Consider the following 25929-nt stretch of genomic DNA (forward strand, 5'->3'; position numbering starts at 1 on the left):
AATATTTGTAGGGAACAACCACAAATATAGCAACATTTGCCTCTCTTACACTGTTTCCATCCTTCCAAAAGAACATAGTTCAGACAGACATTAACACACATGAAGGACCAGTGATGCAGTGACATCTAATGCCAAAAACAGCTAATTACAACCGAACCAAAGTCTGCTTTAGAGCCATTTTTTTGGTTTGTCCCCTCTAGGATACTGTAGCAGTTTCATTAAAGGAAATAGGAGCTCATCTTCAATTTGATGGTAGGAAAACATCCAGAAAAGTTGGAGGAACATGTTGCAACCAATGAGGTTAACTGGCAACGGGTCGGTTATATGATCGATAAAAAGAGCACTTTGAGAGTTTGAGTCTCTCAGGAGTAAAGATGAAAAAGCTTTAAAGCATAGATGTCAAACTCAATGTGGCCCTCACTGTAGTTATATTTGGCCCATGAGATAATACCAAACATCTGGAGCTGGCCTGCCGGTAGACAGCTCATGCACCACTAATACTACATATCCCAGAATGCTCCACTGCTGCATCAGTCAGGACCCACAGAGGAGGGGGCGCCTCATGCTACCAGTCGCACTGGGCCCTCCCAAAAATGGCCAGATGAAAGGTGGGAAACAGGAGCTTTCTGGACAGGTGGGAAACTAAAAAATATTTTTATTATTATTATTGTTAATCTGTGGAAAAAGATTAATTTAAATTTAACTCTGAAGGCTACAAATTGAGAAAGAATCGTATTTAAGATGCCACAGATGTCTTTTATTTGACATTTGATTGTGTTTATAGTATTGAGCTTTGCTTGTTCCAGATTCAATGTTTAAGCAAAACTTCATTTTGTTTCCATATGAAAAGGTTCGTCATTATATCTGAAGAGAGGGAAAAACTCAATTGTAGACATTTTTTTCAATAAATATCAAGGCTTTAATTCTGGCCCACTGGGTATTTAGGTTTGACACCTAAAGCTTTAAAGCTTTAAAAGGAGGAAAGCTTTAAAAGCAGACCTGATTCTGCCCTGGAAATCACTGCCTGGGCTCAGGAACACTTCCAGGAACCACCGAAACGTCCACAAATGCAGGTTAAAGCTCTATAATGCAGAGAAGAAGCCACAGATGAACATAATACTCATCTTCTCTGGACCAAAGCTCGTTTGAAAGTGACTGAAGCAAAGTGGAAAAGTGTTCTTTGGTCTGATGAATCGATATTTGAAGAGGGACCATCCAGCTTGTTATTGGCTCTCAGTTAAATTCATTTCTGATGGTAAACGGGACAACGTTCCTCCCCCAAAGGTCCAGCAGCCGGTCTCCTCAGCTCCCAGATGTTTACAGATGTTGTTAAAAGAAGAGGGGATGCTGCACAGTGGGAAAATGTTGCTGCCATCACATTCAAGATGAGCTCATATGGTCAAAGGTCCAACTTTCATCCTATTTTATCATGTTTTATTGGTTTATGAGGAGAAATAAAACCTTTGACTACGCTGAGATAGAAGAAGACAGCAAATAGGACTGAAACCATTCAGTCAGGTCTGATATATGACGTAAGCTTCGATTTAAAAGCTTTAAATCTACATTTCATCCAGCAGATATGAGGAAAAGGTGCGCCGTATGGGTTTTTGATGGGTGATTTAGAGATGAATCTATAGCTAATCCTAAGATACCAACCTTTCCATCTGTGTGATCCAGTCCAACAGCAGACTACAGAACATTAACAGCAACGATTTCACAAAACACACAGTGGAAATGAACTTAGAGCCATAAAATTACCATATATATATATATATATAAATCTAAAATATATTAGTCGGGGCGGGGGACAAACAAAAATCACATTACCATGATGTCTCACCAATCATGTGGGAACTTATCTTTACGTAAATGGATTTCCGTGGTTCTTTACTGTTCTTTTCAGATACTAAATGATTATTTTACTTCTCAGAGCTGCTGGCAGCTGGACTCCTGCGGCTCCTGTGCTGTAATCTTCTTCTGGCTTTCACTGCAGCGAGGAGGAGGGGTGGAAAAACCAAGTAAATGTGAATTATTTTCAGAAAATGACACACTTAAAAGACCAGGTAAGACACAGGACTGCTCTCACCATCAGTACACTCCACTTGGGGTTTCTCCCACCGTCCGGCGGCTTGGCAGCGAACCACCGGTGGATGGCGCTGTCTAAATCCTGGATTGCACTGGTAGCGGATGATGGAGTTGACAGGATACTCGAGCCTCCTGTTGCCAAACATGTGAGCGTTTTCCACCTCTGGCGGAGCGCCACACGACACTGAAGACAGAGCCGGAGACCACGGCTTTAGCAACTGACTTATTTCAGTAACATTTCCAAACATTCATTAACATTTTGATATTTTTGGTTTGACAATGAAGGCTGAAAATGGAAGAATGCAGCTGTGGCTTCCCTAAACCCGTCAGCTGATTTGTATTTAATTTTGTTGTCCATCTATATCAGGGGTCGGGAACCTTTTTGACTAAGAGAGCCATGAAAGCAAAAAAATTTGGTTTGTGTTTACAGGACGGTTTTCTTCTAATTGTCTTTTACAGCGACTGCTGAAGCTTCTTAAGAGTCGTGTGAATTACCTCTCAAGACTCAAATTGCTCTATAATGCTGAATATATCCATAAATTATTCGTTTCTGCATCGTAGAACACCAGCACCATGAATGGGAGATTATTTTCAGTCAGAATGAAGCTCTAAGAAGGCTCTTTCAGATGAAACCATCATGAAGACGGTTAAACTTTAAACAGGTTTTATTATTCCACGTTTGCTGTTTTTCAGTTTTAATCATCAACGTTATGCTTTAATCAATATTTGAGCACAAAATGTTTATTTTCTCCAGCTGTTATCATCTAGTATTTGTGTTTCTGACTCAAACAAATCTAGAAAGCAAAAAAAATTTGGAAATTTATTTCAATGAGAGCCATATAATATATTTTAGTAGCTCTCGGCTCGCTTTCTTTCTGCTGCCTCCTGCCGGGTATTTTGATGCAAAGGTAGCATGGCGCGTGTCAAAGTGCCGTTTCATCGATGTAATTTTGTCTTTGCAAATTAGACACACCGCAGAATTTGGCGATTTCTTCAGTCCATTCGGCCTGAAATGTACGACACTCGTCATCTTTTTTTCTTCGTTGAAGGGTTAGCTTTGAGCTAATGAGCGAGCAGACTGATTCAAAAGGGGGCGTTTACCTGTTTTACGTAGTCCAGTATCATCCAATTAAAATCATGGACAGTTGCTCCTGCAGCCCTGAGCAGTGAAAAATCGATGGATGGATTAAAACAAGTGCGAATATTTTGTTTTATCTGCGAGATGCAGTCATCAGAAGAGCCACACCTGGCTGGCGAGCCACAGGTTCCCGACCCCTGCTCTATAACAACAGATTTTTTAAATAATACTTCATACTGCAGTGATGTAATTTCCCTTCGGGGATGAATAAAATGGTGTTGAATTGAGCTTCCAGGGTCTTTCCACACACTGGAGCAGCTGTGAGGGCTAAAGGCCAACATACCTGGGCCTTTCTTGCAGGTGAATGGCAGGCGGTAGCTGCAGGGTACGTTGCTCCACTGGCCATTCTCATGCCAGATCATCACCACACAGTCTTCTCCAGACGTCTGGTGTCTATTAGGCTGGTTTGGCCTCCAGTTCTGGTATTGCTGTGGAAGAGGAGGTGTTACAAACACACTATTTCACTGCCAATCAAGCCACACAGCAGCATGTTTTTGTTCAGCTTGTTTTTATGTCCATTCAGCGTTTTAGGACCTCTATGTGGAGTGGAAATGTCGGCTTGGAGGCCGGTTTGTTTGCTGCTGAATGCTCCACTTGTGTCGGGGTGGGAGGACTGAGCAGCTTTGGTTATTCTGGTGCTTGTTTTGGGATGACACTGCATTTATTTTGCATCCTCATCAGCTCAGACAACCTCTTAAAACACACAAAAACAACCACTTTCATGACTTTATTTGGCACACAAATAGCCGCTCTGAAACAAAATCTCTCACCAATTAATCTGTTGACTCGTTTAAACGACCATAAAGTTAAATGCAAATCAATTAAAAACCACTGATTAAAGCAGTGCTTTAAGGTTGATTAATAAACGATTAACAAGAATAAATCAGCTTTTTTTAACCTTTATATATTGAATCTCTACATAAGATGCTTTTCTATCACAACAGTCTGGAATAAAGGTTGACTTATTGTCCCTGTAACCTTTGGACTTTGTCTTCAGTATCTTGTTTTTATGTTGTTCTGTTTTAATGTAGTTTCTATCTTTCATGCTTTTATATCTTTTATCCTGTATTTTTTTTATTCTAAGGTGACCTTGGGTGACTTGAAAGGCGCCTCCAAATAAAATGTATTATTATTATCATCTTCTTTTAGTTATTTTGGGTGTTTTTGTGGTTGTTTGTCTCTGTGTGGCCCTGGGATGGCGACCTGTCCAGGGTGGCCCCGCCTCTCACCTGATGACCGCTGGGATTTTTCCATCCATCCACTGTTTTATTGATTTCACTTATTTAGCTGTTTTCACTGGACTTGATGCACTTGTGGGTCGCCCTCAGACCCAGCCAGAACCGAGCTGACCCAGAGCTCCCAAACCCCGGGGAGGGAGTCCGTTTATCAGGGGGTTCACAGTCTTGTCTCACAGCAATACTGTGATCTGGCCTTTTTTATACTTTATTATTTCTTATTACCTTGTTGTTTTAGCTTTAAATTTAGCTTTAAATTCTATTTGATTGTAAAGTATTTTAATAAACTCATGTTATTTTCAGATGAGCTCTTAAAATTAATCACTTATTTAGATTTTTTCTTTATTTTTGTGGTTTTCTTGCATGTTTGCCTCATTGTTTCGGATCCTGCTGTGTTTTTGTGATCATTTTTGTCTTTATTGCCGTTTTGCGCAGCTTTCGGGGTCTTTGAGGTCATTTTGAATCTTTTTTTTCCTGGTTTTGAACTGAAGATAGCTTTTTTTTTATATTATAATAAAAACTCAACCTCTTAAACCCTCTAACAACACCTCAGGGTGATGTCCTCACTCACCAGCTGAGTGCCGTCAGTCCACTGGAAGTCATTCTCTACGGCCTTATCATTCAGGCCGATCCACTGGTAGTCATGTGCATGAGCTGTGGAGCAGAAACATCAAAAGTACCCTTTTATGTCTAATCTTTGCATATTTCCCTGCAGACGCCACATTAAGCACTCACAGCTGACAAACTGCTGCTCTTCCGGTGTGATGATGCTGGCCAGGTGTGCGTTCAGGTCCCGGCAGTGCTGCTCTGCCTCCAACCACAGCTTTCTGTCAGAGAAGTGCAGGTAGCAGTTCCCCTGAAACTTCGTCCAGCCGTCCTCGCACAGCTGCTCCTCTGCAGCAAACAGCGACATTGTGAAACGGCTCAAATAACTCAACGTCTGGGAAAGACTGGGATTAGAAATCCTCCACAAACACAAACGGGTTTCATGGACATAAAGCACAATATCAGATTATGAGAAGCCTCCATTTTCTTCTCATTCTCTTCCAACTACCAGTGCAGTATTTCACTTTATAGATGATTTATAGTCTTTCCAAAACATCCCAGCACAGTAAATTACACATAATGCTCCATTTCAGCCGGGAAGCTCCTGCCCAATGCTACTAATGCCTCATTCATTCAGCTGCTCCATCTTGATTACACTGTATAAAGGATCAGTTCAACCAAATGACAAAAACATATTTATATTTTACCACTTACCCCTTAAATCATTCAGCTTTATTTTCCACCTCAATACTTCTATCAACATGCAAGTTTATTTCCTCACAAGCTGAGTTCAAGACTACATCTCCTCAGCTCGTGGTCCCTTTAAAGCCTTTTCAGAGCTTTTAATCTCATAGATTTAGTGAAAAGTCCAGTAGTGATGGCCCTGTGGCTGAAATCTGCTCCCCAGATCTCACCTTCTAGAGCAGGGATGTCAAACTCCGGTCCTGGAGGGCCGCTGTCCTGCATGTTTTAGATGTTTCCCTGCTTCAATGCACCTGATTCAGATTAAATGAATCTCTTCAAAGGATTGTTAAGTTCTGCACAAACCAGCCAATGAGGCATCGATCTGAATCAGGTGTGTTGGAAACATCTAAAACCTGCAGGACAGCGGCCCTCCAGGACCGGAGTTGGACATCCCTGTTCTAGTTTAATGCAAACAAACACATGTACATCCCAACATGTTCACACCACTGTAGCTGCTAAAGTAGTTAGTTAACATTATCAGCTTCCTTTAAATCAGTTTGTTTCAAGTCTAATTTGTACAAATGAGCTGAAAAAGGCTAAATTTGGGAGTGTCCACAGGTTCCATATTGGCCCAGTCCCAACTCCCCATGTGGGTTTGATGCAGGGTGACGCTGGGGACTGGATGGGTGTTTTTTCTTATTTAGCTACTCCTTGTTCTGCCCATTTTGAACCCACTCATCCATTTCTCATAAATAATCCAGCAAAAACCCATATTGGGAGCTCACCTGAATGTGGTTCACCCAAGTAGTAACGAGATAGGATGAACATTTGGACCGGCAGCCATTTGGCCTGCATAATCAGTGCAGGATATTAGGATTGAACCAGTTTAGCTCACTTATGTCCCAGAGAGGCCTCCCCCACACATGCTGGGGGGGTTTATTCCTAACTTACACACAGTGTTTTGGATTTTAAAAGGACACAGAAGCCCTAAAAAAGCCTAATATGGAAAATATGACTGTTTACACTGTGCAGAAACCTTCTTTGGGTGGTTACTCATATAAAGATGTGGACAGGAGCACCAGGAGGATGTTTTCTGACCTTTTCTTAGCAACCGTGAGTCACACCGCTCTCATTTTTCAGAACTGTTGTCATGGCTGAGAAAAACCTTCTGTTTTCTGTAACTCTGCACTTACTAATGCAGCAATTTACAGCATTTACAGCAAAGACCGGTGCCATTACCCAATATTTGAGTGAACTGATCCTTTAGATACTTCTGTCACCTTTAACAGATTTCCACCACAAACCAGTGCACACGCCATGCATGTTTGACCTCTGAGCCACCAGGACTCCTCCTGAGCTGCAGCGAGCAGTCTGCTGGTGATGTTTAAGGTCTCTTCGGTTGTTTTTTAGGAGCCTGTTGTTAGTATTTATTAGCTGAAGCTGATCTCGTACCGATCTGGCAGCGTTCCCCTCCGTAGCTGGGCAGACATAAGCATTTGAAAGAGTCTGCACTCTCCACACAGGTGGCTCCGTTGGCACAAGGGTTGGGATGGCACACATCTACTTCTGCAAAAAACGGGGGCGGGTGATACTACTTTCTCAGCGAGGGGTAAGGGCGGGAGGTGGGAGAATCGCCAGCAAGCAGAGGGAGGTGGAGCTATCACACCTTACTGCACACAAAATCCTTTTATTTAAAGCTTTTTTAGCCAAAAATGCATTAATTTGACTCATTTTTGCAGATTAAAAACTAAAAGATTTTAATATATGCAGTAAGTTTCTATTTGAATCCATGCTCAGTTGCAGCAGAAGATTAGTGTTAAAGTTGCAGCACGGAGAAAGCATCGGTGATGCCAGAAGGAGCATTTTCTGCCACAGGTTGAGCAGAAACAGCAGAGCAGAGGCGCAGCAGACCAAAAACAACATGTAGGCTGAAGACTTTGCGGTAAACACGTTTGACACGGAGGCGGCGCATCCTCAGAGAAGAGCTGATGCATGTCTGATGAACACTGTGACATTCTGCCACACAAATACAGAGACACCCGTAGGCAGAAGAGTGCAGAACAAACGATGAATGGTGCAGAACACATCAGGACAGAAGAGTTGGCAGAGAAAACACGTGTTTCATAAGTGGAGTTGGACTGAGTCACAAACAGTGAACATATTCTGTTAAATGTGCTTCTGAAACTCTACACAAAGCAGTCCAGGAACATAAAACATGCAAATAACAAACACATACAAAGAAAATACAAGAGCAGACGCAATAAGTCAATGATAACGTAGGCTGCTGTAAGGGAAGGAAACGGAAGATAGAAAAGTAGATCCAAGACTCACCGAGGCAGAGAGCAGCACCATCCTCTGCTGTGCATGTAGCATTACCACAAGGGTTGGGTTCACACGGGCTAAAGCCTTAAGAACAGAAGGAAAACAGCCAAGAAGAGTCAAACACGATGTGCACCAGCTGTGTTTGCTTCCAAATGACAGGAAAAGTGAAGATGGTTTTATTTTACAGCTAAACAAGGCAACAAGGCGTGATTTGGTTGCAGTACAGGCTACATTATGAGCAAAAGTCTCTAATTTACAGCCCTCAAGTACCAGGAAAACAAAAGAAATGGAACACAGTTACATATGATTTAATATTTAACTTGTTTATCCTGGCAAATACCTCATAAAGACGTATTTCCAAAGCTAACAAGGCTTGGTTATAGACTGCCCTGAGATGGCAGTTTAAGTTTATGTTGGTTTTAAATGGTACCGAAGCAAAACGAGTCGTCCACTGAGCCAGAAGCCAAGATGTGGATTGAAAGGGGGATAGAGAGTCGCCCTGAGCCTCTACTCCTTTCCTTCTTCACAGAAAAATAACACACATGTGAGATCAGGTTAGAAAAGAGCGATTATGTCGTGTGATTCCATGAAGAAGAAGTGACTCTGATAATATCCTGTACTCACTGACATGAGACAGTAATTATAATGCACCCATTTCAAACCATCTTTCATTTGTCTATAGAACAATTATATATATATATATATATATATATATATATATATATATATATATATATATATGGCCAATGCAGCTAGTAGCTGTTTGTATCTTCTTTTCTGAAGTTTTGTTTCTCATTAGCAAACATTATTCTGCCCGTTAGAGAAAGAGAAGGAAAGGGAAGGAAAGAGAAGGGAAGGGGGAAAGGAAAGGAAAGTAAAGGAAAGAGGGAAAGGAAAGAGAAGGGAAGGAAAGTAAAGGAAAGAGAAGGGAAGGAAAGAGGGAAAGGAAAGGAAAAGAAAGAGAAGGAAAGGGGGAAAGGAAAGGAAAAGAAAGAGAAGGAAAGGGGGAAAGGAAAGGAAAGAGAAGGAAAGGAAAGAGGGAAAGGAAAGAGAAGGGAAGGAAAGAGGGAAAGGAAAGGAAAATAAAGAGAAGGAAAGGAAAGGAAAGGAAAGAGAAGGAAAGGAAAGGAAAAGAAAGAGAAGGAAAGGAAAGAGGGAAAGGAAAGAGAAGGGAAGGAAAGAGGGAAAGGAAAGGAAAATAAAGAGAAGGAAAGGAAAGTAAAGGAAAGAGAAGGAAAGGAAAGGAAAAGAAAGATAAGGAAAGGAAAGAGGGAAAGGAAAGAGAAGGGAAGGAAAGAGGGAAAGGAAAGGAAAATAAAGAGAAGGAAAGGAAAGTAAAGGAAAGAGAAGGAAAGGAAAGGAAAAGAAAGAGAAGGAAAGGAAAGAGGGAAAGGAAAGAGAAGGGAAGGAAAGAGGGAAAGAAAGGAAAATAAAGAGAAGGAAAGGAAAGAGGGAAAGGAAAGAGAAGGAAAGGAAAGAGGGAAAGGAAAGAGAAGGGAAGGAAAGAGGGAAAGGAAAGGAAAATAAAGAGAAGGAAAGGAAAGGAAAGGAAAAGAAAGAGAAGGAAAGAGAAGGGAAGGAAAGTAAAGGAAAGAGAAGGGAAGGAAAGGAAAGAAGGAAAGGAAAGGAAAGAGAAGGGAAGGAAAGGAAAGAAGGAAAGGTAAGGAAAGGAAAGGAAAGGAAAGGAAAGGAAAGGAAAGGAAAGGAAAGGAAAGAAAAGGAAAAGAAAGAGAAGGAAAGGAAATGAAAAGAAAGAGAAGGAAAGGAAAGAGGGAAAGGAAAGAGAAGGGAAGGAAAGAGGGAAAGGAAAGGAAAATAAAGAGAAGGAAAGGAAAGGAAAGGAAAAGAAAGAGAAGGGAAGGAAAGTAAAGGAAAGAGAAGGGAAGGAAAGGAAAGAAGGAAAGGAAAGGAAAGAGAAGGAAAGGAAAGAGAAGGGAAGGAAAGGAAAGAAGGAAAGGTAAGGAAAGGAAAGGAAAGGAAAGGAAAGGAAAGGAAAGGAAAGGAAAGGAAAGGAAAGGAAAGGAAAGGAAAGAAAAGGAAAAGAAAGAGAAGGAAAGGAAATGAAAAGAAAGAGAAGGAAAGGAAAGGAAAGGAAAGAGAAGGAAGGATGATAAAAAAGTCTGATGTGATTTCCTGCAGCATAGGATTATGTTGTCTTTCCAAAGCTGTCTTTGTAAAGCTTCCTTTTGTCCAAAAAGTTAACTTCTCAAAGGAAAGAATAAAATGTTAGATTTACCCACCTTCTCCAACGCCTGGGCTCAGTACAGAAGTGGGAGGAGCCACCAGTCCGGTAGGGACAAGCGCAGAGCCTGGGGCCACGAAATCATAACCGGGGGCTTCTGTTTGTTCAGCCCCATAAAGGGCCTCCTCTGGACCTGCTGAGCTCCCTGCCGAAGCCTGTTCTCTGGTTGGAGAGGGCAGCATCTCCTGTTGCACATCTCCAGAGGAAGCTCCAGAGGAAGCTCCAGAAGAAGCTCCTGAGGAAGCTCCAGAGGAAGCTCCAGAGGAAGCTCCTGAAGAAGCTCCTGAGGAAGCTCCAGAGGAAGCTCCAGAGGAAGCTCCAGAAGAAGCTCCAGAGGAAGCTCCAGAGGAAGCTCCTGAAGAAGCTCCTGAGGAAGCTCCAGAGGAAGCTCCTGAAGAAGCTCCAGAGGAAGCTCCAGAGGAAGCTCCAGAGGAAGCTCCAGAAGAAGCTCCAGAAGAAGCTCCAGAGGAAGCTCCAGAAGAAGCTCCAGAGGAAGCTCCAGAGGAAGCTCCAGAGGAAGCTCCAGAGGAAGCTCCAGAAGAAGCTCCAGAAGAAGCTCCAGAGGAAGCTCCTGAAGAAGCTCCAGAAGAAGCTCCAGAGGAAGCTCCAGAAGAAGCTCCTGAATAAATGGCGCCGGCTGTGGATGTGTGAGCGTGTCCACCACCAGAGTAAAAACCACTGCTGCCCATGCTTCCCTCTCCACTGAATTCCACTGAGCCCTGCTCCAGCTCCATAAACGGTGCAGTGTCTCCAGATACCTTTTTAATAAGAGTCCCATCCAACAAGGTAACACTGCTCTCGTCTCCACTTGTAGAAGATTCTGATCCAGAGGTTCCTGATCCAAACTTTCCAGATCCAGACCCAGAAAGGAAACTTGAGATACCAAATCCAGAGAACTGTCCACCGCTTCCCTGTCCAGAGCTGTAGAATAAAGACCCGGAGGCCTCCTCATGCTCTCCAGACGATGACACACTGAGTTCAGTGAAGCCATAACCCACAAGTGTTACTCCAGAGAAGAACTCTGAGCCACTTCCAGATCCTGAAAAGTCCCCAGAACCACTATACACCATTGGGCTTCCTGAAAGCTCAAACTCCCTCCTGGTGATGGATGCTTCAATCAGTTTACTATCGATAAGTAAGATCTGAGCATCTCCGCTTCCTGAAAGCTGTCCACTCCCACTTATAGGAGAAGAGCCTGAAGGAAAACCACTGAGCCCAGGAAAGTCCTGTCCTGAGATGAAACCAGATGACGTTCCAGAAAATTGTCCAGTGGAAGAGCCGCTTTCTGTGGAGCCAAAACCAGATCCAGAGCCAGACCAGGACAGATCCCTGCCACCACTGAGCTCTCCAGACCCTGCACCGGATGAAGGCATAACAAGGATTGTGGTACTTCCCTCTCCAGCTTCCTGAGGTTCTCCTGATGCTGATCCCTCCCCTGACACAACACTGTTGGTGCCTGAGAAAACGACCGAGATGCCAGATCCTTCTCCACTGAGATCTGCTCCAGAAGCATCTGCTCCGCTGGCACCTGATCCTCCACTGGGCTGCTCAGTACTGCCGGCCTGGTCCCCAGAGCCAGACTGATCTCCAGAGACAGCTCGGTCTCCAGAACCAGACACATCTCCAGAAGTGTTATCATCTCCAGAGGTAATCTGATCTCCAGAACCAGACAGATCCCCAGAAGCATTATTATCTCCAGAGGTAATCTGATCTCCAGAAGTGTTATTATCTCCAGAGGTAATCTGATCTCCAGAACCAGATAGATCTCCAGAAGCGTTATTATCTCCAGAGGTAATCTGATCTCCAGAACCAGATAGATCTCCAGAAGCGTTATTATCTCCAGAGGTAATCTGATCTCCAGAACCAGATAGATCTCCAGAGCCAGACATTTGCCCTGAGTGATCCCCGGAGATGCTACCAACCGCAGATCCTGAGCCATAGTCTGCTGAGCCTGAACCAGAGCCTGAAATATCCACATGAATGGGAAGAACAATGGGGGAAACACCTGAACAGAAATATGAAAGACAAAGTGTAAGATGGCATTTTTGGGAGGTCAAAATGAATCTATCTGTGATTAAACTTACCGGATTTTAACAAATCAGTGACTGAAGTTTGATTTAGCAGAGCCTCCTGGATATCCGTGATGTTCAGTTCAGTTTCATTTGCAACAAGCCAAGCGTCCACTGCGAGAATGAAGCGAGACGAGGAGCTGATGAATCACTCACATTAACGGATTATCAACAAAACCAAGAACAAGCCTGGAAGGTAGCAAAGCTGCCCGGCGTTTACCTCTGAAACAATATGCATCAAATCTGGCACCAAAGTCCGGATAGCGTGTCTGGTTGGGCTGAAGGTACACGGTGTGCACCCCCGACTTCCCTCCTCCACACTCGGGGCGGGGCTTGTTGATGGGATAGCGGACGCTGCGATCCAGTAGCCAGCCCGCACGGCACTTGTCAAAACCCATTTTCCAGGCTGCGTAGAACTGTCCTGTGGAGGCCAAGGCAGCTTTGTGCTCCTGACAGTTAGAAACAGCCTCGTTGTAGGTGAAACCCTCAGGAGATCCCACGTGGAAAACCTCCCCTGTGGAGCAGATGGAGGAGACATGTTGGTGGAAAACAAAGACATCTAAGCTTGCTAATGGCACCATAAACGTTTAAGCAACCTTTGAGCCCCTCGATGTAGCAGTACACGTCATATCTCTCGTCTGCTGGCCTCAGACCATATGACCGAACTCCGGGATGATCCCCCAGATCTCCGGCGCACCTCTCTCTCGGGAAGACGATTGGATATCTACACAAGAGCAAATCCTGAGTCGAGTTTGGGAGAGGCGCCGCTTTACTAGCTCTGAACACAACACGTCTCAGGTTTACCTCACAGTCTGGTCCAGAAGCCAACCTGCATCACACTGGTGAAATCCAGCCTCATGCGCTGCCTGCAGCTGCTGTGGTGTTGCCATGGAGCCTCCGACGCTCTGGCAGGCCAGCTGAGCCTCAACGAATGTGAAGGCATAGCGTCCGGCTCTTGAACGATAATGGAAGACCACACCTGTGTTGAAAACAAGGAGTGTTCTTGAGTAGTGGAAACATTTCTTTGGTTAGAAAGGATCTAGTTCTCTGCAGATGGTCCAGAACGCGGCGGTGCGTCTGGTCTTGGATCAGCCTAAAAGAACACGTCCCCCCTCTGTTCATTGAGCTCCTCTGGCTGCCCTTAGCCGCCCGCATCAGATCCAAGTCCCTGATGTTAGCTACAAAGAGCTTAATGGAACGGCTCCAGCTACTTGAATGCTCTTGCAAAGGCTTCTGTCCCAACTGGGTCCCTCCGTTGGTCCCAGGATTGTCGTCTAGCAGCTCCTACACCACGCCTAAGACAATCCAAACTCTGTTCATGTGTCGTCCCACGATGGTGGAATGACCTACCGAGCGCTACCAGAACAGGGGCGTCCCTGTCTATCTTCAGGAAGCTCCTGAAAACCCAGCTCTTCAGAGAGCATCTCCTATCCCAGCACTTACCTTGTACTTCCCTCCCCCCTCTATCTCTGCACTTTATCTTTCTGCACTTCCTTCTATGCCTGCACCCTATCTCTACTCTGTCCCCTCTGACAGAGTCGGACTCCTGGGTTCCTTCTATGTAGCTTATTGTTAGCTTTTTATAACTGTTATATCTTCATTTGTAAGTCGCTTTGGATAAAAGCGTCTGCTGAATACAGAAACATAAACAGTTCCATGACTCACCAGCTGGAGGCATCTCAAAGCCTTTGCTGGGCTCCCTGCCCACATTCGGCCTGGCGGTCACTGCCCCAATCAGGTTGGGTATGATCTCGGTGGCGTGTGGAGGCTGAGGCAGCGCGGTGGGGCTCTCCGTGAAGGTGGAGTTCACACGAATGGGCTGCTGAGTCTCCAGCTCACCAGCTGCCTCGCTCTCTGTGGTCGTCCTGCTGAAGAACACCTCTGGGCTCCGCGTCACCGTGGTAACGCTCAAGGTGCCACTTCCCTCCTCTGCGCCCGAACCGTCTTCATCTGCAAATTCTACAAGTGACAGAGAAGATGGATGCTGTTTCTGCGTGTATGAGTATGTTAGTGAGAGTGTAACCAGTCCTTGGTGCTGGCAGGTTCAGTTCTCCCTAATGATACCCTGCGTTGTGTTTTTTAGTAATTGAGACTGGTTTTGGTTTCGCCTGCACCGGCCGTTTATTCTCTCCTATAAACACACGGAAATGCTGGTCAGGCACGCATACTGCAGAGGAATGACAATACTTAATAAAGGAATGTAAAAAATAACTCTAACTAAGACTGCTAACAAAGAACCGACTTACTTTGGACGCATCCATCCCAATACTGACGTCCATCAGGTGCAACTGATGACGTAACCACGCCAGCATTAAGGAGGAGACGCCCAAGAGCCAACATACCACACATAATGCAGCACTTTACTCCGTTACAAGAGCAGCTGATATTGTATTTACATGTATGTATTGTATTGTATTTACATGTATTTTCCTTCCAACTGTATTGACCACTATGCCCTCATAGTGTGAGCGTTGGCATTCATTTAAACTTTACCCAACTGAAGTAAAGCCAGCACCAATGTGCTGAATCTTAGGTAAGTGCAGTGTTTCTCAATTCTGGTCCTCATGACCCGCCGCCCTGCATGTTTTCGAGGTTTCCCTCCTCCACCACACATGATTCAAATGAATGGCTCCTTATCAGGCCACTGCAGAGCTTGATAAGGAGTGTGTGGTGAAAGAGGGAAACATCTAAAACATGCAGGGCGGCGGGTCATGAGGACCAGAATTGAGAAACACTGGGTAAGTGTGAGCCACAACAAATATAAAACACATTAATCCAGACATGGTCTGAAAACCATCAGCTGTTTTTTGACAAAGCTTTTTATTAAGTGGCCTAAAGCAGAACTTCACACTTCTTCCATTGTCAGATTCTCCCTGTAGGGTTCACCACAGAAAATCCCTCCTATAGTCTCCATTTCAGCCACTGAGAGGCGGGGTCACCCTGTGCAGGTCGCCAGTCCATCACAGAGACAAACAACCACACTCACTCCTTGGGACAACTTTAGAGACACCGGTTAACCTAACAGCATGTTTTTGGACGGTGGGAGGAAGCCAGAGAGAACCCACTCATACACGGGGAGAACATGCAGACTCCACACAGAAAGGTGGGGATCGAACCTGGAACCCTCTCGCTGAGGCTGACCACCATCGTGCAGCTCCATCCTTCCCATTTAATAACCTTTGATATTTCAGTAATACAGGAGGATTCATATCAGTATGATTTATGAGGGTTTGAGTCTTTTTTGGACTTTGGTCTTAGGTTTGTGGGTCATTGTTTCACTTTGGTTTGTTCTCTATTGGTTCGTTTAAAGCTACTCATCTTTTTTCTTCATTAGCTGGTTCTTTACTGCTTTGGTTCTGGTCTTAGTTCTGTTTTGTCTCTGGTTCCTCGGTCCCCGTGTTCAGCTCACCTGCCACACCTGTTCAGTTCTCTCAGCTGCATTCATTCACTCATCAGTTCCCACAGTATTTAACCCCTCTGGGTTCTTACAGTCATTGGTCGTTGTCAGATTCTCGCCACTCCAACTCCATGGTTTGCCTCACAGTAAATTCATATTCCTTTGTCATAGTCAGGTTTGGTTAGTTCTTAGGTTTTTTTTTCTTTTCACATTGTTGTTTTATGATATTCTGGCTTGGCTGCGCTTTCTGTTAGACTTTTTAGAAAATAAATCAAGTTAAAGTTAACCTTCAACCTCCTCTCATTCACCCGTCCTTTGGAGCCTCTTTTCACAGCCCGAGTAAAGGCCTCGGACTGTTTTCGGTAACTGCTTATGCTTATCCTTGCATGACATCCTCCTCTGCAGGAAGGCAGAGCTGAAGCACAGCAGAGAGGGAGGAGGAGGGAGCTGTAGGTTTAATCATCTTCTCGAGGTTCAAAAGTTCTGCTTTAGAATTAAAATGCGCTGGAAGAATATTGACTTCCATGCTTGTTAGAATTGAACTAATTGTTTTTGCCTTTTATACCTTTTATACTGTCGTTACACTTGTATTTGCACCAATAAAACACTAACTTGCATGTAACACATCATGGTTCCATATAATTATCATGGCTAAGTTATTAGACCAGCTAAGTTACACATATCCATATTCATAGTATATTATTTGTACCATTCTGTGTTCTCATTTTTGTTTTTTTCTACCTCTGTATTTTATTCTATTGTATTGAAATATACTGGACTGCTAAGACGACCTAATTTCCCTTTGGGGACCTGCCTACTCTAGGACGAAGCCCGTTTAAAGTGGTCTTTATGAGAGAACTCATAAATATAGATAGGCAGATAGGGTAAGGGGGCCTTGCCTAAGGACCCCTACTGGAGACAGTACCTTTCATACAGGGGATTTGAACCCAGGTCAACCACATGAAAGGTGGCAATCATACCACTTTATGGAAAATGAGTGGGTTCAAAATGGGCAGCACAAGGAGTAGCTAAACAAGGAGTAGCTAAACAAGGAGTAGCTAAATAAGGAGTAGCTAAATAAGAAAACACCCATCTAGTCCTTTCCCACACAAAAGGTGGCAATCATACCATTACACTATCCAGTCCCTAATTGGTGCGAACCACATGGGTGAATTCAGGTGAGCTCGCAATATGGGTTTTTGCTGGATAATTTATGGGAAATGGATGAGTGGGTTCAAAATGGGCAGCACAAGGAGTAGCTAAATAAGAAAACACCCATCTAGTCCCCAGCGGATTTGATTTGTCCCTATATGGAGAACAGATGTAGTTTTGGTGTTGGCTTTTGTGTTATGGTAAATGGTAAATGGACTTGTACTTGTATAGCGCTTTTCTAGTCTAACTGACCACTCAAAGTGCTTCACTACATGCTGCATTCACCCCACTCACAGCACGTCTTAAGATACTTAACTACGTGCTTTTTCTAATCATTCATACACATTCATACCCCCAATGATACACTGGGAGGGGTTCAGTGTCTTCCCCAAGGACTCTTCGACATGTAGCCCGAGTCAAACCACCGACCTTCCGATTGGGCAACTGCTCTTCCTGCTGAGCTACAGGCCCCCCCTTATACCTTCAGTGACTTTGTATTAAAATCTGTGACAAGGCAAAGTGTTAAAGTTCTCAGTGGCTCCGTTCTTTGTCTAAGACCTGGCCTACCTGTGTAGCAGAAGGCGTCATAGCGGGATTCAGGAAGAGGGTATCCTGTCTGGTTTGTGTGGAGATAAACAGTTCTCACTCCGAGCAAACCCCCTCCGCACTGGGGCCGGCGAATGTTGATGGGGTAGCGGACGCTCCTGTCTCCCAGCCAGCCGGCGTTACAGACATCCATCCCACCCTGCCAAGCCAAGTACAGCTGACCTGTGGTGGCCAGCTGGGCTCCGCGGGTAGAGCACACCACAGCAGCCTCGGAGAAGCTGAACTTTTCTGCAGAAGCAGCGTGGAAAACTCTACCTGTTTCAGAAAAGAAAGGTCCATTGATGAAGGCTTGGAAAACAAAGTTTCTGATGCTTTTAACCGTGGAAACGAAACAGAAAAATATGTGAATGAGAGCACATTTATTGGGAAAATGGACACATTTCCCCACAATAAATGTTAAAATGTTAATAAATATTGGAAATGTGCCCATTTTTACGTTCCTGTATTCATTTCTGCCTCATTGTGCAAATGAGGGGGGATGGGTGTAATTTAAGATAAAGAAATCCATTATTTGGAAGGAATAAATGGATTAATACAATGTAAATAATACAGAAACAAATACAGAAATAACAGATAAAGAAATGAAATGTTCCTGAACATTGTCAGTGTTCGTGAAAGTTTACCCGTCATCTTCTCAGCGAAGCAGTAAACGTCGTACGTCTCATTGAGGTCTCTCACTCCGTAAGTCCTCACGCCGGGGAGTTCTTCTTTGTCACCATAGCAGTTCACTCGCGGATCATGGATCGGGTACCTTTGGTTAAAGGAAAAACAGATTTATGATCATCAGTATTGAATATCAGACGATGATCTGACAGCTTAAAACTATCAGATGCAGCCTCTTCTGTTGCATTCTGGTGCTGGCTGTCAACATAGTTGGTTAATGCACATTTTTACTGCAGACGACCGTATCCTTAAGGCTGGAAAGGCCTTAAACGAGCTGCAAGGTATGTAAAACAATGGGAAAAAAGTGAGGATGCTTGGTATGTATCGATGGGAAAAGTAATTTCCCTTTATATGACTGTTAGAAAAATTATATAGTTATACTATGAGAAAAGCTGCAAGAATAAGAGTTTCTGTGATCTTTTGGTTCTCATAACACTATGTAGCAAGCAAAAGTGTTTTGACTGTCTGAACTCGTCTTCCCATAAGATTAAATGGTGAGTAATGCCTTTTCCCATAACATTGAACGTCCCTTTCTCATAACATTGTGTGGCCAGCAAGCATAAACAATATAAATAGCAAGAGCACCGTTTTGTTAGCAGACAACTCTGAGCAGCTTCCTGACAGGTTGTGCAGACTTGTCTCCTTCTTGCAAGAAATAAATGTTTTGTGTTCATCGTATCCAGCGACTCTGAGCCTAATTTTGAGAGACTTTTTCTAACAATGACCAACCTGACAGTGTGGTCGGACAGCCAGCCGGCGTCACACTGGTGGAAACCATCGTCGTAGGCCGCATGCAGCTGCTCAGGAGAAGCTATAACCGCACTGTTCTGGGCGCATGCTGCCTTCGCCTCTTCAAAGGTCAGCGTGTAGCGACCCATAATGGGCCGGTAGTGGAAAACAATCCCTGGAGAGACAAAGAGGAGCTTCAGTTAAGGCTGAACTGAGTAAGATGTTCAGTGTTAAAACTACTTTTGATTGAATTCTTTCTCTTAGCTGCTGGATTGTCTGTCTTTGGACAGAAGATTCCCTTTCCTCATCGAACCACCTGTTTTCTTTCCCTGTTCCGTCCTGCATGTTTGATACTCTTTTGGACTCCTGTTTCAAGGATTTTGTTTTCCTGGAGCTCCAACCCTGCAGTACTTTTAGTTTTTTTGTTCTTTGTGTTCTTCATTTCTTCCTTTGAGTGCCTGCTTTTCAGCTTTAGGTCATTTCTTTAACCACACAACATGAGAATTTCCTCCTCATACCTTCAAATGGCTTAGATGGAACTGGAATATATGATTATGCACCAAAGCTCCTCTCCTTAGCTCCTTATCTTGAATTCTCCACCCTTGTTGACTGCTTGCTTCACTTAAACATCTTCAAACTAAGAATCTTGATTAGAAATTAAAAAGATGAATTCTGCACAATGATTTGAGGCTGATTACACATCTAAGGTTGACAGATTCTGACCGTTTTCCATTGGATTTAATCACAACATTGTGTGATTTAACTGTCTTAAATGAATAGTTGAGTTTGATCTTTGACAGTCAGAAACCAGGTATACTCTAAATGTAAAACTTCAGACTATATTGGGCAGAAGAAGCAGACAGAACAGCACAATCCACAGTTTAAATTAGCAATGCACCATGTAGTGTTTTTGCTGATATCCAATATTCTCTGCTCTTAATTTACAGTCAGTGGCGACAAAACCCCAAAAAGCAACCTCAATTTCATTTTAAACATGCTACATTTATCTTTATACATCTAATATAAACAAGATTGTATACTTCATCCAACTTTATTAAAATTGGATGATCCTCTTCTCACAAAAATCCTTAAATTTGATTCGATCTTTGACTTTAAAGCCTTTATTGTCCATCTCTTGTCAAAAACTCCTGTAAAACAGATAGTTTGAAAGCTGCATTTACAAGGTGAGTCATGTGTGGTGCAAGCAGAGGGAAGAAAGGAAGTAAACTGATGGCATATTTAGAAATAAAAGCTGATATGAACACCTTGAACGTGAACATGGACGATGTCGTGGTTGTCCTCGATGCCGTGCTGAACCTCACAGCGATACACTCCGGTATCAGTGGAATGCAGATCACTTATCTTGATGCCAGCATCTGTTGGGGTCTCAGGGTAGCTCAGCAGGTGAACTCTGTCCAGGAATCTCTCGCTGATGTGCACCCGTCCCTCCAAAGCCACCAGGATGGTCGTGACCTTTTCTTTGGTGACAAAGCTCCATTTAATGCGATGAGAATGGGGGGCAATGGTGGGAGCTCCAGGATCTGGGGCGGTGTGGTCCTACGATGGAAAAAAACGATATTTTTACAGAGTTTACTGAGGTGGAAGCCAATTAATCATTATAATTACAGTTGAATGACTCCAATGCTGCCCCTAAAATTAAATGAAAAAGTCACATGTTACTCTGTTGATGAGGTGCAGTTATAATGTGTGGCTTTCATAATCATGTGCTTTATTTCATCCACCAAAGTGAGCATAATACCTATTTTATATCTTCTTTAATTTTTTTATGCTGGAGTCTGAGTTCATGTGGACACCAGCTGGGTTTATATTCACTAATGAAACAAACCTGAGGTGATCCTTAGACATTTGGCTTGACAGAAACGTGACTCGGACACAGTTTTGTTACCTGGTTTGAGGCAAATAAACTAGTCACCAGAGGGTGGAAATATATTCTGTTGCTGGTGACTTTAGTTCAGTAGAAGAAGTAGTTGCCCTTATCAAAAACAAACACCGACTGTGGTGGACATCCACGGGAGAAAGATGGAGAGAGCTCTTCTTCAGAAATTGTATCATATCTAGGAATGTGAGTTTATTGTTTACCGGATAAGACCGAAACCAGCTTGTACGTTGTTTTAATCTTTGTTGATTCACAAAGTTTCATTCCCTCTGATGCACATCAAGTCTTCTTTGAAACAGACTAAAATCACATCAAGCAATCACATTTTTGGACTTTCGTGAAAGAGTTTGTTATTTAAATCGTCTTAATTTTCCTTTTCTTAGTCACGTCTTCTAAGCTAGCTTCTGGCTAAAAGTCCAAAGTGCTACCAGTGAAAATGTGTGCAGGTTATCAGCTAGAAGAAGAATGAAAGGTGCACCAGAAATGTATTCAAAGGCTATATGTGAGAGGTTATATGTTTCTTTTAAAGACATCAATGTAAATCTGATACCACCGGGAGAGAAACATTAGCATCTGGGGTCAAAGTATTGATATCTGTATCTAAAGACTTCTAATCGGTGCCACATTAGCCTGATCTGGAGAGTGTAGACCCGTCCTCTCACAGTGGGGGGGTCGCTACGCTTTGACAGTCGGATTAATGGCTAAATTACAATAAGACTGAGTTATTCAGCTCATGTAACAAGCTTAATCCGACAAGAAAACGAATCGGATCAAGTTACTTACGATCGGATTAAGACCCCGAGATAACTCGATCCAAACACACTGAACGTGCCTGGAGACGACAGTGGATCGGATCGAGCGTTCTGCGCATGCTCCAGATTTTTTCCCGCGATCGTCACCCGGAAGTGGAAGGAGACGATGTTACTGTTGCCGTCGCTGCCGTCAGAAAGAAGCAAACAACGCGATGGAGAATGCGCCGTTTGGCATCTTCTGTGCCATAACCAGCTCATCACAGATGGAGAGGGACGCAGCTTCATCTCGCTCTGCGTTCGCCATCTTTCTGAATGCCTGAGTTTGTTGTTGTTGGTGGTGAAGACGTCAACAGGAAGTGGCTCTATTAGCGATAGCTGAAATGGGGACAGCGCCACCTATCGTACCGGGGTATGACATGCTTTGTGCCAGTGATTCCATTCATTCACCGCCATATATCCAAGGATAATTACCCTCAGATAAGGAGCAGAACCCAACTGTAGCTGTAATCCAGTTAAACTCATCATGTGGACCCACTGAGTGACAAGAATCAGAGGTTCTTGGTTTGTCTCGATGGAGGTTTCATCTGCACAGATACTGACATTTTCACCAGTTTGTCTTCAGAAGATCTTTTTTCTTGCAGGTCTTTACTTCTCCTTCTGTTTAGATCAATGCATTTTGAAAACTGCATTTTTCAGCTGCTCAGAGACCCTGATTATTATTGTTTGAAAGGTTTGACACATTTCTGCACACATTTGGGCATCAATGAAAACAAAACAACACTTTGTTGCAGGAGAGTAAAACTTTCAGTCTAGTTCTAGTTTGGTCTTCAAAAACTTTCAGTCCCCCACCTGTCTGAGTGCTGATCAGTGTTGCCATTAAAAATAGGCTGTTTTAGAGGTTATTTCCTGATAAATAGTTTCTTATTTTCTGCATAAAGTGTTTGTTTTTAGACTAATTAGTGAACATTAATTAACCAACGGCTTCTGAACACAGAATTGATTCCAAGACTCTCTGATTTGGCAGAATCCTCAGTGGAAAAACATGCTTCCACTACCACAGAGTGAGTCTTTAATCACACACCTCAAAGTAACACGGCAGTACGAGCGTGTCCCCCAGCAGAGGATGCTGTGGCTCCTCCAGAGGAATGTTCACACTCAGCACATCCTCCGGATCTGTGACAAAACAGAAAAATAAACACATGAACATCTCCATGTCTGCAAGTGAGTACAGAGTTTTGTTTTTTTTAAACAAACTGAAATGCATGAATGCAGCTGAAATGATGGAGATAACCCTCATGAGGGTTTCTTACCCATAAGGGAGTGCTCCTCGTAAACATAATCAAATGTTGCTGAGATGATTCTCAGACTCACAGACAGCAGCACAGCCCACCTGATCATAATTCACCTGAAAAATAAAGAAAAGCTAAATGTATTAGGATCACAGAGTTAGGATATGACCTGTGTTACATTTTAAGGTCCAGCCGGCACAAAGGTTGATGATAAGATGTAAAATATGCCTTTAATTGTTGGAGCAGTGAAGCATTTGATGCGGTTGTTCATATATGCTTTTAAGGAAATGCAGTGTAAATTAAATCTGTACGATAGATTGCAAGATTACAAAAAAAAACAACTCAATGGCACGTGGTAACGAGTTGAAAAAGACACGGACAAAAGAAGGACCCATTTAGATCAGGTGCTGATCCAGGTCACCTTAGGTGTGGTTTACAGCACCGATTGTGGTTAAAGGTGAGTCTTTCAAAGGTTTTCTTTGGACGTTGGCTGCTTTTTCACCCATTTTCAGTCCAGTCCTTGTACCTGACCTTTTTCAGAGGAATGTGTTTTTTCTTTGTTCAGCCACTTAACTCTGACCTATTCAGGCAGAAAAAAGGCTCCTAACTCAAGGGATGAACCAGTGTTGTGTCGACACAGAACAGACAACTTAGCAAAGAAGCCATTTTAAACTGGATCTTTAGGCATTTTGTCACAAAGACACATCATTTGTTCCCATTTCTTTAGTTGCATCTATGAAAAACAGCAAAGAAAACACAGTTTGACAGACAGAAAATAGGATTTCTGCAGCAACAAGGTGATTCCCAAAGAGCTATTAGCTGAAAACTTGGCATGTCTCAGCATGGTGTGCAGTGTGTCCTTAAAACATTTGAGGAAACTGGACAAGTGGAGGACAAAAGAAGAAGTGTCAGGCCTAAAAAAACTATCTACGGCAGATGAACAGGATCTGAAAGTGATGTCCTTAAGAAAGAGGAAAAAATCCAGCTGTGACCTGACAGGACCTGAGAGATGCATCTGGACCTTCAGCTGATCCATCTACTGTTGGCCCAAGCCTCATCAGAAATGGTCTCCATGGAAGGGTGGCTGTCAAGAAGCCATTCTTAAGGAAGGGAAACAGGGAGAAAAGGCTGAGCTGTGCCAAATGACACAAGAAGTGGACTGAAAATCAGTGGCAACAGGTCTTATGGAGGGATGAATCCTCCCCAGAGCCCGGACCTCAACATTATTGAAGCAGTGTGGGATCATCTGACAGAGAACGGAACAAAAGGCAGCCCACATCCAAAGAAGAGCTTTGGGATGTCCTTCAAGAAGCCTGGAGAACTATTCCTGAAGACTCCTTAAAGAAATGACAGAAAGCTGGTCTCAGAGGGTTCAGGCTGAGTTGGAGAATAAAGGTGTTTTCCTGGTAATATATAAAAGAAATCAGGAACTGTACAATATATCTGTCCTTTCAGTTAATAACTGTATATATATGAGATAATCATATTATTCATGATGAAAGTGACCTGTAATCTTTTAACTGCACTGTGGCCATGTGAGCGATGTTTTAGGACTGAGTTGCAGTTCAGGGGTAATTATCGAACTGCCAGTCCGACAGCAACAACACTTCCTTTGTTATATTTCTAAATGAATCAACAAAGTCAGTAAATTAGACATATTACACATGATCCCAAAGTAGATCAGAATCTTCCCGCATCTCTTGTTCCAGTTGCTATTTCACAGTCAACCGGTCTCAGAAGCAGCCATTGCTTCCCTTAAACCTTCGGAAACCCCGCTCAGGACTGCCATGTCCTTCTTCTGGACTCAGCTCTTCATTAGCAGCCCAGTTGTGTGTGAGCGGCCTCGGTGGCCGGCGCCACACTGCGCCCTTTCAGCTGCTGTGGTGAGGTCCACTCCCAGAGCGACCCGTGGGCCCATAAGACCAGATTTGTTCCCCCTGAAGAAGGCATTATGGCAGGTCTGACGACACCAGCGCCCGTGTAAACAGTACGGTGTGTATTCCACCACATCCCAACACTGCTCACATTCAGACAGCCGAGGGAAAGTATGTGAGACGTGATGGAAGGAGCTCAGCCGGCGCTTTGATCCTCACAAGCTCATTTATTTATTTTTCCATTTTCTCCCTAAATGCGCCACATTCCTTCCGTTAGAGAACAAGGTTTAAAATTAGCCACATGTCCAGTCCTGTGTGGTACATAATACTATGTCTGTGTAATAGACCCAATAGCTGCAGTCACCCAGAACCTTTAGAGCAAAAAATACATCATTGATGCTCCTTCCCAGCATCCAAAAACATGCTTGGTGATTCTAAATTGACCCTAGTGTGAGTTCATGGTTGTTGGTCTGGTTTTCTACGTTGACCCTGCCATGGACTGGCGACCCGGCCAGGGTGCACTGTGCCTCTGGCTCAGTGGTAGCTGGGATGGGATCCAGGGACCCTGAATTGAATTAAGCGGGTATAGAAAGAGAAAGGATGTTTTGGCTTTACCTTCCATTTCCATGCCCATTTACTTTTTCCGTCTTTTCAAAGTCAAATTTACTTGTAAAGCGCATTTCATGTACAAAACAATTCAAAGTGCTTTACATAAAACAAAAGAATCGCAGCGGGGAGCGGAAGAAGCCTTAAAAATATGTTAAAGAATATAAATAGAAAGAAATAAAAAAGCAACAGACTAGATAGATGAGAAAATAAATGTTTTTGACTTTTGTTTTCAGGCTGAGATGTTGATGGTCTGAACTATTCTAAATTTCTGATTTTAACACAAATCTAACATCTAATTTTCTTATTGATAAGCTTTTAAGGTCCTTTTCTTTTTTAAGGACTGAAAAATAAGACGAATCTGTGGATGTCTCAGGAAGGGACGGTTTTCATACCTTACAATGCAGCAGGTGCCACTGGAAGTGTGAAAGTGTTGCTAAGAAGTTGTTAAATGAAGCCTCATAACGCTCATAAACCTTCATTAAAACACCAACTTTATAATTTACTCACTTGTTGTAGGAACCAGGCTCCGCCTGAAGAAGTCAAACTCTTCTCCAGCGATGAGTTTTTCAGCTCAGCTGAGCTACAGGTTGGCAGGTTGTGAGTTTAAAAGTCCCAGAGAGTCCTCAGGATGCTTGGCTGA

At 43.4% G+C, this 25929-nt stretch overlaps 1 protein-coding gene across 1 annotated transcript; it reads right to left on the minus strand.

The window, feature by feature from the left end:
* Positions 1-435: 435 nt before the first annotated feature.
* Positions 436-25929, minus strand: LOC140302316 (aggrecan core protein-like). The gene is made up of 19 exons (XM_072381149.1): positions 25797-25929; positions 22828-22922; positions 22599-22690; positions 20134-20425; positions 18869-19043; positions 18100-18227; positions 17438-17731; positions 13987-14280; positions 13126-13300; positions 12918-13045; positions 12542-12835; positions 10251-11966; positions 7520-7704; positions 7141-7279; positions 5194-5352; positions 5030-5112; positions 3507-3651; positions 2087-2269; positions 436-1987 (listed from the first exon to the last, which is right to left on the minus strand). Exons 2-19 carry the CDS (start codon positions 22829-22831, stop codon positions 1920-1922), a joined length of 4554 nt encoding a protein of 1517 aa, XP_072237250.1. The 5' UTR covers positions 22832-22922; positions 25797-25929; the 3' UTR covers positions 436-1919.

The sequence above is a fragment of the Leuresthes tenuis genome, unplaced genomic scaffold, assembly GCF_036924035.1.
Source record: "Leuresthes tenuis unplaced genomic scaffold, fLeuTen1.0.hap1 SCAF_2, whole genome shotgun sequence".
NCBI lineage: Eukaryota > Metazoa > Chordata > Actinopteri > Atheriniformes > Atherinopsidae > Leuresthes > Leuresthes tenuis.

Bases quoted from the DNA above. Each gene is read 5' to 3' on its own strand.
- LOC140302316 (XM_072381149.1), bottom strand. The intron at 11,967-12,541 runs GTAAACGCCGGG...ATAACACTTCTG, and splicing joins TGATGCATATTGTTTCAGAG to GAGATCAGATTACCTCTGGA. The intron at 2,270-3,506 runs GTATGTTGGCCT...CTCTGTCTTCAG, and splicing joins CACCTGCAAGAAAGGCCCAG to TGTCGTGTGGCGCTCCGCCA.